The sequence below is a fragment of the Podarcis muralis genome, chromosome 1 (genome assembly GCF_964188315.1).
Source record: "Podarcis muralis chromosome 1, rPodMur119.hap1.1, whole genome shotgun sequence".
NCBI lineage: Eukaryota > Metazoa > Chordata > Lepidosauria > Squamata > Lacertidae > Podarcis > Podarcis muralis.
The window spans coordinates 38,292,244-38,308,159 of NC_135655.1; the positions used below are offsets into that span (position 1 = coordinate 38,292,244).

Here is a 15,916-nt window from a genome sequence, read left to right on the forward strand (position 1 = left end):
CAGCTATTTCGTACAGGGTTCCAGACAAAAAACCGGCAGAACTAGAAACTAGTTGGAAGCCTTCCCATGTTTGGCATGGCTTTTAATAAATGCGAAGGTTTGTGAAAAGGATCCATCGTCCTAAAAGGTTTACCTATTTTTAGATAGTCACAAACTGGGGCTTATTGGAAAAAGGAATTATTCTCAACTGAGATTCATGAATCTTTTTCTTATAAACGCTGTGTATGAGAAAGTGACTGAGATAGAAGCTGGACAAAAAAATTAAACCATTACTGAACCATGTTAATTTATTACTGCAGCTTTTCTGAGTGTTTTGAGCAACAGCTTCGAAAGAGAAAATTATGTTGGTTGGTACAATTTATACTTGTGTTACAGATCAATTGCTAATGGCAACATTAAAAAGTTATTGCCATCTTAGCTTAATGTTAATCAGCTTTTGTGCATCATCATGAATGGTTTTTTTATACCCGTTGCCATTGCTAAGTGTTACTTTTCACTGTTTTCAGAAGATGAAAATGAAAATTTGAATGGACTACTCAGCTCTTTTTATTTTTAAAAAATGTTGCAAGCTTTCAGCATCAAGTAGTGCATAACTGCCACTTTGTAGTTTTACTTTGTTGAAATGCTGTGATCAACTATATTGATGTTGTCCTATTTTGTTTTTAGCTTTTGGTTAAATTTTGTTTTAAAGTATATGTAGGCTCTGCCCTGGGACCTTTGAGTGAAGGACAGATCGTAAACATTCTTAATAACCAAATGTGGGGGGGGGGGCAGGAAAAAAGAGTGGTATTCAGCAATAGTCCTATTCAGAGTAGACCCATTGAAGTTATTGGACACGACTGACTTGGGTTCATTAATTTCAGTGGGTCTGCTCTGAGTAGGATTTAGTTGAATGCAACTCATATTCTGTAACTTAACTAAATTGATGGTTTCATGCTTGAAGTATGTTAGGTAACAGGCACATGTGAATCCATGCTGATTGTGAATCCATGCTGATTCTGTCCTTGTAACCTATTAGTCTCCCTCATTTGCCATCATTCATACTTCCTGCTGAGTTGTTCGCCTGCATTGTCATGTGACTTGTGAAATAGCTGGATACATTCTGTTTTCATGAGGTCACCTCGCTTTCCTCATCACAGCAAACGTGTTTGTGCCATGATTGATGCAACACCATGACTAAGACTGCAGAAAACATGACACTAGATCTGATGGCTGACAGTTTATCCCAGTGACCCATATCTGTGCACAGCACAACATTCTCTGTTCATAGCATAGAGAATTGGCATTGGTGCTTTCCACTCACCTAGATAGAACCATCTACTAGCAGGGTTGTAGAGGAAAGACACTTCCATCCCTTTGTTTAAAAATGCTGATTTTTCTCCCATCTCCATAGCAAAAGGAATGGAAGGACTGTTTACTACCTTTACTTTGGAACAAAGGGGCTACTGTAGCCCTGTAGGGAGTTCTCTCCTGTCCAGTGGGTTACCCTCAGCGGAAACTCCTTTGACAGTCAAGAGAAGCACTCATAACTCCATGCTATAATTTTGTCTCCTCTGAATTTGGCTTCCACTCCTGGAAAATCGGGCATTAGCTTTCTACAGTATCTCTGTGTTGTGCTCAGGAGACTGGTGGGAAGCAAAGTAACATTCCAGAGTTCTGAAACTTCAGAAGAAGTGTGCGTAGTAATGCCACAAAAGTACTCCTCTCTTGTAGACTCAGTAATGTACACTCCTTCATTCCTGTAATATTTCTTTTCAGTGGGTAAAATAGCCGGATATGATCAACAATTACTTCTCTGTCCACAATACCTTTCAATATTTGAATGTTCATAATATATTCTTTTAAGTCATCCTTTCAGCGGGTTTAGAGATGTATTTCCAAAGTCTCTTGACTTGCCTTCTAAAATATCCATTTAGTTTTCCCTGAATCATTCTTTCTAATACAGTGGTACCTTGGTTCCCAAACGCCGAAAACCCAGAAGTAAGTGTTCCGGTTTTAGAATGTTTTTCAAAAGCCAAACGTCTGATGCAGTTGTCAGCTATTGTTTCTGGAGCACTTGCACCAATCAGAAGCTGCGCTTTGGTTTTCGAACATTTCTGAAGTCAGGCTGACTTCCGGAAGGGATTAAGTTTGGCGCTTTTGTTTTTGCCATTTACTTTGCGTTTTTGTTTTTGAGGCTTTTTCAGTTAATTTGTTTTTATGGCTGTGTGTAACCCAGTTCAGCTACTGATTGATTGATTGTGTGACTGCAGAAATGGATAAAAGCCCCCCATCCACACAATGACTATCATCAGTGCAGGTAAGAAAAAAAGTTACCGTATTTTTTGCCCTATAGGGCGTACCGGCCCATAGGGCGCACCTAGGTTTTTTTGGGGGGGGGAATAAAGAAAAAATATATATTCCCCCCCCCCCCAGGCACGGGGCTGGGGCAGGGGAAGCCCGAGCTTCCCCCGACCCCAGCCCCCAGAACAGGCTGCTATCCGCAAGCCTTGGGAACCCGGCGGGAACTCCCACAGGCTCCCTAGGCTTGCGGATAGCTTCCTGAAGCCTGCATTCGCACACACATTTCCCCTTCATTTTTGGAGGGGGAAAAGTGCATCCTATAGGGCGAAAAATACGGTAATTTTATTTTTTATCATCTACAATATTGTTTTATTTATTTTATAGTACAGTACATTGATTATTGCTTTCATTTTATGGATCAATGGTCTTGTTAGATAGTAAAAATTCATGTTACATTTCTGTTTTATAGCTTGCTTTTAAAAGTCTGGAACGGATTAATCCGTTTTGCATTACTTTCTATGGGAAAGTGCACTTTGGTTTTGGAACGGGCTTCCGGAACAGATTAAGTTTGAGAACCAAAGTATCAGTGTACTGGCCTTAGTGGTCCCATGACTATTGGTTTGCCCGCAAGCAGAGCCACCTACAGACAAGGTGGTGGTTTCTATATTCTCAAGAGGGCTCCCCAGATAGACAGTAGTAGAAATACAGAATTTTATTCAATCAGCATTTTAAAAATTAACTGATGTGATTTGCACGTCCTGGATTAGTATATGTATCAGAACGTAATTATTCTTTGGATTTTTTGTGTGATACAGTTCTCCAAAAAGTGGTTTAGAAACCATTACTAGTGTAGCGTGCCTTTAGAAAATTTGCATAAATATATATAATTTAAAATCACAGATGAATGCAGAAATGGGACAGCACAGGCTTATGAATGAATATGTGTGAGAAGTTCAGATGTATATTCATTTGTAAATTAAAAGAGAAGAAAATCTACCATCACCAAAAAGCGTGATAACCAAGCATGCTCTGTTAGATTACTAAAGCTATGAAATGTTGAGAGGGGTGAAGAGATAAATAGGGAGGAATTGACCTGCTAAGCTCCTAACAGTAAATAGGAAATGGAGATTTGGAATGGGTGCCATGCACATGAGTTTTTAAAAGTCCCTTCCCACAGTATGTATGAAGATGGTTTCAGAGGATAAAAAATGGGAGAGCCCTCTGTTTATCCCCAGAAAATGCAAAGCATTTCCTGTTTTATGTTGCCTAGACCCCTGGACACAAGTACTCCTGTTAGGGACTGGGGATAATAGCAGCATTTTGTTGAGAATCCCCACTTAAGACGAGCCATCTGGTCCAGCATCCTTTTCTCACAGTGGCCAACCAGATGCCTATGGGTAACCTGCAAGCAGGATACTAGTTTGCCAGTGCTCTCCCCACTTGTGGAGGTGTATGAGATCTAGTGCTATGAATGGCAGCTTCTCTCTATCTGATGCCTCCACAACGTGCATAGTTTAACACATTTCTTACACATCTTTTCTCTAAATTAGAAATCCTCTAATGTTGTACCTTGCCTCCTAAGGGAGCTTCTCCAGTCCCTTGATCATTTGGTTGGCCTTTCCTGAATCTTTTCCAGCTCTACAACACTCTTTTTGAGGCGAGGATATCACAGCTGTACACACTATTATTCCAAGCATCTTTGCACCATAGCTTTGCATTAACAGTATTATAATTTTCAATTCCTTGCCTGAGGATCACTAGCATGGAACTTGCCATTTATTCCTACCCCTGTCTCCTTTTCTTTATCCAGTTACTGTTCCATAAGAGAACCTGTCCTATTATCTCTTGACCACTAAGTTTACTCTGCAGTAATTGCTGAGGGTCTTTGTAACTGGTCAAAAAATGTTTTAAAAGTCTTAAGTATACGCAATGGCAACTGGATCGCATCTTATGCTTACTGTCACACTCAAAGAATTCTTAAAATGTTAGGTAGGCAAGACTTACCTACTGGTTCTGCTATGCTGGTTCTGCTTCAGCAATAATTGTTCTATATGTGGCATATAGGGTGGGGTATAAATAATAAAATGTATATAGGGCCAGATGGGCAGGGTATAAATAATAAAATTATTATTATTAATTCTGTCTTTTATAATTATTTCTGCCAGTTTTCCAGACTTGATCATTATAGAAATAAAAATACACATTTCTCTCTAATAGAATAGAAAAATGCATTAACATACTTTGGCCAAAGAATTGAATGATTAGGGCAGAGGGATCCTTTTCCTTCTTAAGCAGTCCTTAAGGAATGCAATTTGAAATGTGGTATTACATACTGAATACAAGGCATCACCTACTGGAAACTGAGGAGTCCATGTTACTGCAACAGATGACTCATAGCAGTGCTGGCTATTAGATCCATACCATCTTATCCTATAACCACCACTATTCCATATACTACTTGTTTTTTGTGACTTTCGTATGCTGGCAGGGATGTATTTAGAAATGCCTCTTTCCCAACCTTGGTTGGTTAGTGGTTTGGATTTGCAAGGAAGTACTCTTTTAAAAAAGGGAAACAATGCCTCAGCTTCACAATGATGCATTGAGAAACTCAGACAAGTAGGGTTGCCACTTTATTGTGGTATTTTCTTGTGTAAAATGAGGAAGGAAGTCAGGTCGGATAGAAGAAACAAGCAGCTTCAGGTGTCCTGGGGGAGCCACACAAAATGAGGTTGTGGGCCATGGGTTCCCCAGCTATACTATAGTTGGGAATGGACAGACATATTCCAATGGCTATAAAAGCCAACTAAAATGGATAGCTTGGAGCACCTATTAGAGACCTGTCTGCAGTTGAATGCCTAAGAATTTTGTTTTTCTTGTGCGATTTTAACGTGTCCTTTTTCTGTGTTGAATCTTCATAGGATGCCTTTAGTATACCAATGTTTTAACTGCATTAAAAAGAAGAAGAATAAATTATTTAACCCCCCCCCCCTAAGAAACTGCATTCCATCAATAGTCTTCTTTACTGGTTTCTATTCTGTATTTGTTACTTGATTGATTGTATCAACCCTTTTCAGAAGTGGTAGCAACAACAACAGACCCCTAACATTTGCTACTTGCAAGGTATGAATAAAAAATTATGAGCTATAAGGAAATAGCACTTCATTCAGAGAGCCATAATATAGAGATTACTGGAGCTTGAAAGCTGGATTCCTTTTGTTGACCATTCTCTGCTGTGATTGTGGAAGAGAGACAGGCATTGCTGTTTGAAGTGGGGAAGAATACGCCAAATTATCCACTGTCAATTTTCCACTCCCTATCCCACATTTGATTCTATGAATTGCACTCCATTTGGTTTGAGTGTTAAAGGGCAGGTGTTACATCCTACCAGCCAAGGACCAAGTTCGTGAGTAGCTTCTGATACTTAAACTAAAATTGGCATGGTGCATGGCATGGAAGTGATTTTATGGGCTGTAATATAGTCCAGTCTCCTATCAAAGTAGGATTTCTTTTTGGTTTTTTAAAGTGTGTCATATTGTGCTAAAGCTGATTTTATTGTAGTGGTGTATTTTGTTTTGTTTTTTTTAGGTCTGTTCTTGTTACTCTGTGTTTACAAAAGAAATAAGGAAGCGGAGATTTAGTACATTTAATATACAGCAAATCTGCATCTTAACATGCATTTGACTTGAAATGGGATTGCTCAGTTGCTTAGAACGTGGTGCTGATAACACCAAGGTTGCAGCTTCGATTCCCATTAAGGGATAGCTGCATATTCCTGTATTGCAGGGGATCGGACTAGAAGATCCTCAGGATTCCTTCCAACTCTGTGATTCTGTGATTTCAACCATACGTGGTTGAAGGCGGTCTGGGGAGGGATAGGATCAGAGGTCCTGGGCAAGGCCTGCTTAGCATACTCTTTGAGCATGGCACCTTTGGCCAGCAGCTCCGTGGCTCTGGAAGTGGTGGGGATTTCCCATGGGATCTCTTGAGAGCTAAAGGCACCCTGCTCTCAGGGTGCACCAAAGTGGCTTTGTCTGGGGAAAACAGCCAAGACCCAGCACAAAATGAGTGCTCTTGTGAGAGCATTCACACAACTCTCAGAGCCACTGCACTGCTGGCCAAAGGTTCAGGCGTGCTGCGTGGGACTTTTCTCCTCACTTACTGCCTTATAGAAGGCAAACAGGCTGGCTAACTGCATGGGCATCTCCAAGGGTTATTTGGGCTATACAGTGGTACCTCGGGTTACAGATGCTTCAGGTTACAGACGCTTCAGTTTACAGACACAGCTAACCCAAAAATAGTACCTCGGGTTAAGAACTTTGCTTCAGGATGAGAACAGAAATCGCATTGTGGCAGCAGCGGGAGGCCCCATTAGCTAAAGTGGTGCTTCAGGTTAAGAACAGTTTCAGGTTAAGAACGGACCTCCAGAACAAATTAAGTTCTTAACCCGAGGTACCACTGTATGCAGTTTTCATGTATACGTGTAACCCTGGGAATCTAACCGTCACACAAGATGCAGTTCCCCTGTATTGCACATGTTCACTCACAACATTGAGAACTATGGCTTCTACTCCAAAAAAAGTTTTACTCAAGAGTAGATGCATTGAAAGGAATGGACCTAAGTTAGTCGTGTCCATTAATTTCAGTGAGTTTCTTCAGAATAAAATTTAGTTGGATGCAACCTCATGTGTGCAAGCTGTTGATGTGGCTGCTTATGAAACTCTTCGCAAGCTTATAGTGGTTAACCTCGCACAATGGACAACATAACGTTTCTTGCATTTCATGTTTCAGTTTGAGAGCTTGAAGTGGTTTTGTCTAGACTTTAACTGCATTTCTTGAATAATGCTGCAAGGATGATAACAGCCTTCCACACTGTATTTTTTCTTGCAAGACAGGGCATTATGTATCTAATCAAATATTGCTTTCAACTTCCTGCAATTCTTTATTATATATATTGATAATGCCAAATGCATTACAGTGTGCTCCTATTCATATTTAGCCAGAAACAAGTCCCATTGGGTTCAATAGAACTTACGCCCAGTTAAGTGTGTATATTAGACTGAAACATTAGACTTTTTTTTCAGAGTAACTTTCTCATGTATTTGACTGGCAATTAGCATGTGATCTCATAGTATAACATGTGCTCAAAGGATAACTGAAATCATAGTTCTGCAGTATGCCAGCCATATTAATGTTTTTTTTGTCTATCTGTAATATGTAAATTCCACAACTATTTTTTTTATAAAAAAGATTTCAGCCATTGATTCCCTTAGACTCCTAAATCCTAACAATATTATTAAAGTTCTCAGGACACATTCAGGACAGCCTGTTCAAGATAGGAAGTACCATTTAAGATAAATGGTTAGTATGTAATGTCAGTTGATGCAAAACACAGAGGATCATGACAGTATTGCAGACAGGTATACCATGGATTGAAATCTTCTTTGTCCAAACATTCTGTGTGTGGTTCTCTATGGCATGGCAAAGAAATAATAGATCACTTTCTTTTACTAATTGTGTGATCTAGGGAGTTACTTTCTAAATTTACTCTCACATTTTCTTTAGTGGCTGTATGTATAGAAAGAACAGTATTCTTGTAAGATCATTTTTGTTCTAACTCAGTGAATGTTTAAATCTCTGAATGCCATAATATTGGCACTCCATGACTCCTCTATTTCAGAAAAAGAAAATTGAGTAATTAGATCGGGTATCCCAGGTTGGAATTCATCAAAGTATACCATTCCTTTATAGCTATAACACATTGAAATGCTGGAGAATGTTCAAAACCTTCACATTCAGGTGACATCAAATTTTATCTATTATGGATAGACCAGATCAATAAATTATTACAATCCTTTCTGATCTAGTATTTTCTGATCTCCTACCTGGAAGGCATTTTTTTTTTTTTAACCTGTGAGCTTAAAACGTGCCGTGATTATTCGAGCAGGGTGGGAAAAGTGTATCTGATAGTTTGCTTCCCAAGATGTTGCCTAGAAACATTCACTACTTAACCCACTTGAAAACAAACTGTCCCTTGAGCCTCAAGGCCAAAAGAAATGTGTTGCAAAACAGTTAAATGTTTTCATTGTTTGCAACAGTGAAATCTTGCATATATGACTTTTTTTAAAAGAATACTTTTTAACGTTTTAGACTTTTGAATGTAAATATTAAGCAAACAGTATGGGACATTTAATTTGGGGCTAATCTTATATAGAGAGCCTCTTGACTTTTTAAAATAGTTGGAGAGTCCACCACCTCTCGTGGGAGTCTGTTCCACTGCTGAACGACTCTTACTGTGAAAAGTTCTTCCTGATGTTTAGGTGGAATCTCCTTTCTTGTAACTTGAAGACATTGGTTTGAGTCCTGCCTTCCAGAGCAAGAGAAAACAAACTTGTTTCTTCTTCCACGTGATAACCCTTGAGATATTTGAAGATGGCTATCATATCTCCTCTCAGTCTTCTCATATCGAGGCTAAACATACCCAACTCCCTCAACCATTCCTCATAAGGCTTGGTTTCCAGACTCATAAGGCTCTCCTTTCCACACGTTCCAGCTTGTCAATATCCTTCTTAAATTGTGGCACCCAAACTGGTGTGGTCTGATTAAATCAGAATAGAGTGGCATTCTCAGTGCTATTTTTCTAGAAAAAGAGGTGCCACAACTCACCATGAATGCCGCCCTTGTTCTCTTAAACTGACAATGGCATCCCCCTGAGAGGTGCCAGAACTGAATTCTGGTGAGTTCTAGATGAAACAAAGCCCCACTCTTACTTCCCATGATCTGGACACTACGGTTGATGCAGCCTAGGATAGTTAATGCTCATCTGTAAGATGAGATTTTCATTTTCATCCTGCTTCTTTTCAAAATGAAAGGTACTAGCATTTCATGAAGAAGATCAAGACTGGTATATTTACTTCTCTCTCCTCCTCCTCCTCCTCCTCCTCCTCCTCCTCCTCCTCCTCCTCCTCCTCTCCCCCCCCCCTGCAATCTTTATCTGGACACAGTGAAACCCTTTCAGAGAAAACAAACAAACATGCATACTATATAATTGGGAGTGAATTTGTCTAACTGCCAAGACTTTGAAGGTAATCCATTAAATTGTTTGGAAAGGGGTGTTGATACAGGAACAAAGGAACAACACCTGATGCCAAATAAACCTTCACAGCCTGAGGCAGGTCTGAAGTCAACCAAGCAGGGACTGAACAGAAGCAAAGAAGTTACTGAAGACCCAGAAAACAATAACATTATTAAAAAGGAAAATTAGTTTTCTCTCTTGCATGTATATAATTTGATACTTGGTCAACAATTATTTTAAGGGTGCATATTAGTCAGTGGAACACAAGTCACTTTGAAAGCACTGCTTCAGATAATTAAAAAGTACAAATGATGAGGTTAACTACAGAAAAGTAAAATGCCCATCAGCCCCAGCCAGCATGGCCAGTGGTCATGGATGATGGGAACAGTAGTCCAGCAACATCTGGAGGGACCATGGGAAAGGGAACTGGTCTAGAGTGTGATCTTGTACATGTCATATAGGAAGACTATGTGATATACTGTTGTGTCAGAAAAGATTCTCAGAATCCTAGGTGGCAGCATGAACATTGTAGGCGTTTGAAGCTACATGTGCATAACTCATGTGATGTAGATGTTGGTGGATCCATGGGATTTCCATGTAACGCCTGAGAAAGCCATCAACTCTCTAACCAGGAAATCAAAGCAGATTTTGTTTCATAAACCACTTCGAGGTTTTACTGCAATCAAGTGGAATATGTAAATGTTGTTAACTATCATTCAAAGAAATTAGAGATGGAAAGTAGGTGCAGAAGCACAAGGTTTTGAAGCAGTAACATGCAATTCTGGAGGCTTAGACTGAAGGAGTGCTGTTTTCCTTACCTATATTTTTACGGCTGCATTCGTCTGTGGCCTAGTTTGGATATTCCTACTGAGGGCAGATTTCTGCTGAGGGTGGTCATAGATTAGAACTCTTGTTTCAGTTAGAGATCTGAGAATTTGAGTGAGGCAAGAGAAATGTTTGCATGGTGCTCAGAATGCCGGTTTGGATATTTAAGATGAATGAAACCTCATAGCCAGACAATTGTTAACATGTGTAAGATTTTTGAAAACAAATTTCCTGTACTAATTTTGCAGTAGTTTCATTTTGATTTAGAGTTTTGTATTCCTATAAAACTAATTTTAAAAACAATAATTTCCAAGTAAAGCTTTTGACTCTGGTTTCAAATGTAAAATTTTAACGACATTAAGTGTATGCTGTAACTTGCACACATGCATCCCAAGTCAAGTATTTTGCTACAAAAGTATTTGAACCTTTTGAGTACTGTGTTGAAACCTTTGAGTCATTTACAGGGTATAATCCTGTGCATGTATATCCAGAAGTAAGATTCATTGAGTTCAATGGGACTCATTCCCAGGTAGTTGTATATCAGTTTGCTGTCTTTTACAGCATGTAAAATTAACATGGTGTTCGTTTGTTTTTAGTTTTGCTAAATATATCAGACATGCTAAATCAGATGCTTGAGATCATGTCTTAACCTTAAATGGCTATACAATACTTCAAAGAGCTTAGGATAGTTGGATGTTCACGTACTAAAGTTGTCTTGTATTCAGAGCATTTGGCATCACATGAAGAAAGGCACGTCTGCCTGGAAATACACCAAAAGATGACAAATCATTCAAAGATCAGTATAGCTGAAAGCAGTACAATACCGATCTTTTAGAAGGCTGCTGGAAGTGCAGCTTTCCATCTTGCACAGAAGAACGTTTGTCAGTGAACAATAACCAGTGTCCATGCAGATGTCGCTTGCTACTGTAAATGGGAAGGGCTATGTCTGTTGATGTTACCAGTGTATGATGTAATCACATAATACTGCAGGGCAAGAGGAGTTACAAGGCAAGCAGTGAAGTTTGGGAGGGGGGAATTTGCAGTAGGAAATAACCAGGAAGCAATGATTTATATATATATATATATTTATTGCTTCCAATCAACCCTCTTGTATGTTGAAGTAACTAATTTGTCTGTGATTTAGGAAAGAATAGTTTATTGGTTGCTGCAAAAACAAAGAGTCTTGCGGCAATTTTAAAAAAACCCACACAAACAAATTAGTTAATAGTTTTAAGGTGCAACCTGACTCTTTACTCTGACTGCAAACAGGAGTCTTTATAAGAGTCTTTAAATGGAAAGATCCGAGTTAAGCTGGTTTACATAAAAGTGAAATGTCAATAATTGATCCTTATGTTTGGAGTGAGATCCATAGGACATGCATTTGCCACATTGCTGGTGAGCCTGAATAACAGAATCACTCAAATGTTTTAGGAAGACCTGAGATATAAATGAAGGAACCTGGAGCCTTATATGCCTAAATAAGCCTGGAGCTTATATGTTACACCCCCCCCCCCCCCCCGCAAACACCTGCTTCCTGCAAGTTGCAGTTTTTTCTGCTCTGAGAGGGAATGGTGGTTTGGTGAAAAAAATAATACTTAGTCCATGGAAAGAGTTTTTGTTGTCTCATCCTCGCAGCATGACAGATAATGGATTCTGAGAGGGCATAAACTTGATGGCAGTTGCCATGATGACAGTAGCAAGGATCTTGTTACACTGTTCGGGTTTAATCCTTGACCATATAACTACTTTTGTATTTTTTATCTTGCATATGTTTTTGCATGTACTTCCTATTGAAGAGTAATGGAAATCAGTATACTATATAAGTGAAGGGTAATGGGAATCAGTATGCTGTATAAGTGAAATTAAAATGTACCATATGAATTTTATTCTAGGAACGCAATCCGTCTCCTCCATCTCTGATCTACAATGAGTGCCAAATCCACTATCAGCAAAGAGATTTTCGCTCCGCATGATGAAAGAATGTTGGGAGCAGTCCAAGTAAAAAGGAGAACGAAGAAAAAGATTCCTTTTTTGGCAACGGGGGGTCAGGGCGAATATTTAACTTACATCTGTTTGTCAGGTAAGAAAAATGATTTTGACATCTAGCTGTCCTTTCAGTTTCTCTTTGTAGTTTGATTAACTGATTAGATGTTGTGATTGCTAAAAATAATGTAGTACCATGAATTTTAATCAAACAAGTAGATCAACAGTATGCCTTGTCATTTGATATTCATAGGTTTGACTACATAAGGCAAAGGTATGGATGTCTACGGCAATTATATGCTGTAAGTGGCAATGTTGAACTGTCCTTGTGATTTCAGTGATCTTTCTAGTGTTTGACAGGAAATTATAGAAAGATGAATTCACTTTGCCATTCATGTGCTTGGAAGGAATGTATGTGGGTTTCTGGTGTTGGCATTCAGGGATTTATTTATTTATTATAACATGTTTTATGCAGATTTAATTTGCTTCCAAATATCCACTGAGCTTCCCTGGGCCTAGGGATTCACTTGCTGTATGAGATCAAAGTTCCATTCTGCCACCATTAGTGGTCCATTGGTTGTCTCTGGAAAGCTCACAAGCAGGGTGTGATGGAGGCTATCCTTAACTTTGTCCTGCTATGCTGTTCTCCCATGAAATTTGTCTAATTATTTTCAAAGCCATATCTGATTTTTTCAAATTTTAGAGGAAATAAACTCCACTGGTAGATTTTGATTTATGTGAAGCAGTACTTTGTTCCAGTTGTAACTCTATTTTACAACATGTACCAAAAGGTTTCTACATGTACCAAGAGTGACTGGCCTCATTCATTCCACATTGTCCAAGAGGGTAACAAGGCAGCCTGTTTGCTGACATAATCTAGACATCTCACAATGTTATTAGCGTTTTTACTAAGTTAGCAGTGCATTCTGCCGTTCATCCTTCCGTCAAATCAGGTTTCCTATTATGAGAATCATTCCATCGTTTTATTTGCATACCGCCTTTACAAAGTCAAAACCATGTTCAAGGCAGCTTACAACATGTAAAAAATTACATAATGACAGACATAACAAAAGTAGTAAAATAATAAAACATCAAGAAGTACATATTGAACAATTTCTACATAAATTTTAAGTTCTAAAACAAATAAATAATAATAATAACAGCAACAACCCCCAACAAAAACACACCCCTAACAATACCTCAGCCCAATAGTCTGTTCAAGAGCTTCAACTTTTGTAGTTGGAGTCAGTCAGGGCCAAGTAGAAAAGGGGTTTCAGAGCAGGGAACTGGTATTCCTGGACTCGCAGCAAAGATGGTCCCTGCTAATCCACCCTACTCATCCCTGGAGGTAGATCATTGACATGAGATCATCTGAAAAACAGCTCCTTGTCCTCTCTTCTGCTATTGGGTCACCTTGCTCTGTCTTTTGAGGACCTTTTACTCCAGACTTGAAGTTCTCTGGAGAGGAGCTCTCACAGAGGTCTTCTAAATTCACATCTTTGAATAGCTATGTCCTGCTTCCTTTAGTAGCCAAATAGAAATCTAAGGGTAATTAAAATGGCTGTATGTTTAAAAATGAGGTAGATTTGTTAACTATCCACAAATTAGCTTTAATTTTCAACTTTAAATTTTAAGCTTCGCTCAAAACTTGGCTTACCTACCGTTTCAGACATTTTCTTTGCAAAGGTAGGGTCACAGCACATATGCTGCCTCATAGTTGGCCAATACTAATAATTCAAATTTGGCTATGATATAATTGGGTAACACAGATGCAATAATAACTTTTTAAAAAGAAGATAGAAAAAGAAGGCTGTTTTTCCAGGTCAAAGCCAATTTTAACAGTCCTTAGAGATAACTGTATATTGAGCTATGAAGGAGCTTTGGAAGTTTGTTCAGTTGATTATTGCACTCCTTTAGCTTGTGGGATCCACTTTTCTCTCGTCCTTATTCTGCTGTTGAAAAGCATACTGCAGAGAACAGGCAATGCTTGTTAGACTGCAAAGAACTCAAGAATATAGTCCTGTAATTGTAGGCTAGCAGTATTGAGAATTTAGAGTGTAAAGCTGAGCTGACATTTAGGTCCAAATGTCATGTTGTGTATTTGCAGTCCACAAGTGCAAAGGACAGGAATTATTGGCGAGTGCACACCGCAACCTGCTGTGTCAAACTGGGTCTTAACTTGCTAGTTGATCCACTGGTTTAAATCCATTGCTCTTATTTAATAAATTTTGTATTTCAAAAGCTCAGGGCTTCTGGAAAACCTTCCTTACAATCTGTTGTCTTCTGGTTTGAACAATTAAAAGCAAAAAGATTACCCTTTTACCTTCACTCCCAGTGGAATTGACTACATGTAAAAGATACTGGGAGTGGATGAGTTCCCCTATGAAAATGCAGAGTAGAATGCTTCCCTTGTCCTTCCTTCTAGAAGAGAGGGGTCCCATCCAGCTATTTGGATAGTGCGCACCCCGGAAATGATCTCTTTCAGCTTCTGCCTTCTGGAAGAAGGTCCAGGGTTATAAAAACTAGGACTAGCCGCCTGAGAAACAGTTTCTATCCGAATGTAATTTTGGTTTTAAACACAGTGTAAGGTAGTCTCTATGGTATTTAATTATGGGGTATTAGAGTTTTTAGGGGCTAACCAGGCTGGGATAGTTGGGATAGCAGGCTTGTTGGATTTTGAATGTCTGATGTAGATTTTTCAATTTCGTTGTTCTGTATGGGACAGTGACAATAAAGATTATCGTTATCGTATTGTATTTGAAAGAATGGCAGGCTGGGGCTCCTACCTGTGAATTCATGTAGCTTGTAAATTCTATGCTTCTGTTTCAAATACCAGAACCTCCTTTTGGAGAAAGCAAAGAGGTTCATCAGTAAAGAGGTGTTGGCTTATGGGATGTGATGCAGATTGCACCAACACTTGTTGATATGTCAAAATGCAACTCCACCCTTACACCTGATTTTATTGGGTTTTTGTTGTTGTTAATATAGTATTTTTGTACTTCTCTTTGGTTTTTTTAGATGGAAGTCTCCTGAACTTACAAACCAATTTTGGGAGGTACTGCTGGGGAGAGTGGGGGGTTGAAAAGCCCTGCTGCACTATCAGAAGCCCTTTGTGCCCCATTTGAATCTTGCCCAGAGATCCATATCAGGGTTCACCATGATCTCTATGTGATAAAAATTAAAAACACAGGAAATCTGATCATGGATCTCCATCAATCTCTTATCATTTGACCCTGAATAACCTGGAATGTCAGAGAGAACTAACAGTTTCTTCGTTATTATTTCCTAGTTGTTCTGAGATTCTTATAGATCTATTTCCAGAGTTCTCCTCAACTTTTCAGCTTGGGGACTTACAGGGAGGAGTCGAGCACAGTGTGGGCAGTCTTTTAATTTCTTTAAATCTGCCTTACTACCCTGAGTGGGGGGCATTACTCATAAATATCATCAGAGAACTTTTTAAAAAGTTAAGCCACTGTGGGATAACTTACAGGTAAGAAACCCAGTGGGCTGTCTTCTAGCCTGTTAATTGATTCCAGTCTTGTCATGGGTAGCGTAGCAATAGCTGTGAGTAGTCCAGCACTTGCAGATTCAGGAACAGCTGGAAGAGACTGACTGCTGCTTGGAGGCATGTCAGTCAAACTTGATATCGGGTGCCAAAATAGCTTCTGTCATCGCTGTCTCCATTCTAGCAGCTGATTAGCAGCAGGGTGTTTGCTCACTGCTCTGGTATGCCTATTTTTAATTTTCTCAGAA

At 39.1% G+C, this 15,916-nt stretch overlaps 1 protein-coding gene across 2 annotated transcripts in view; it reads left to right on the forward strand.

Moving 5' to 3' along the window:
- STXBP6 (syntaxin binding protein 6) overlaps positions 1-15,916 on the forward strand; it is a 98,655-nt gene that overhangs the window by 12,203 nt on the left and 70,536 nt on the right. For both annotated transcript variants that reach the window (XM_028721621.2, XM_028721622.2), the window contains exon 2: positions 12,073-12,260. In XM_028721621.2, coding sequence (XP_028577454.1) covers positions 12,107-12,260 — 154 coding nt within the window. In that variant the 5' untranslated portion in view covers positions 12,073-12,106. The remainder of the gene's footprint in view (positions 1-12,072; positions 12,261-15,916) is intronic.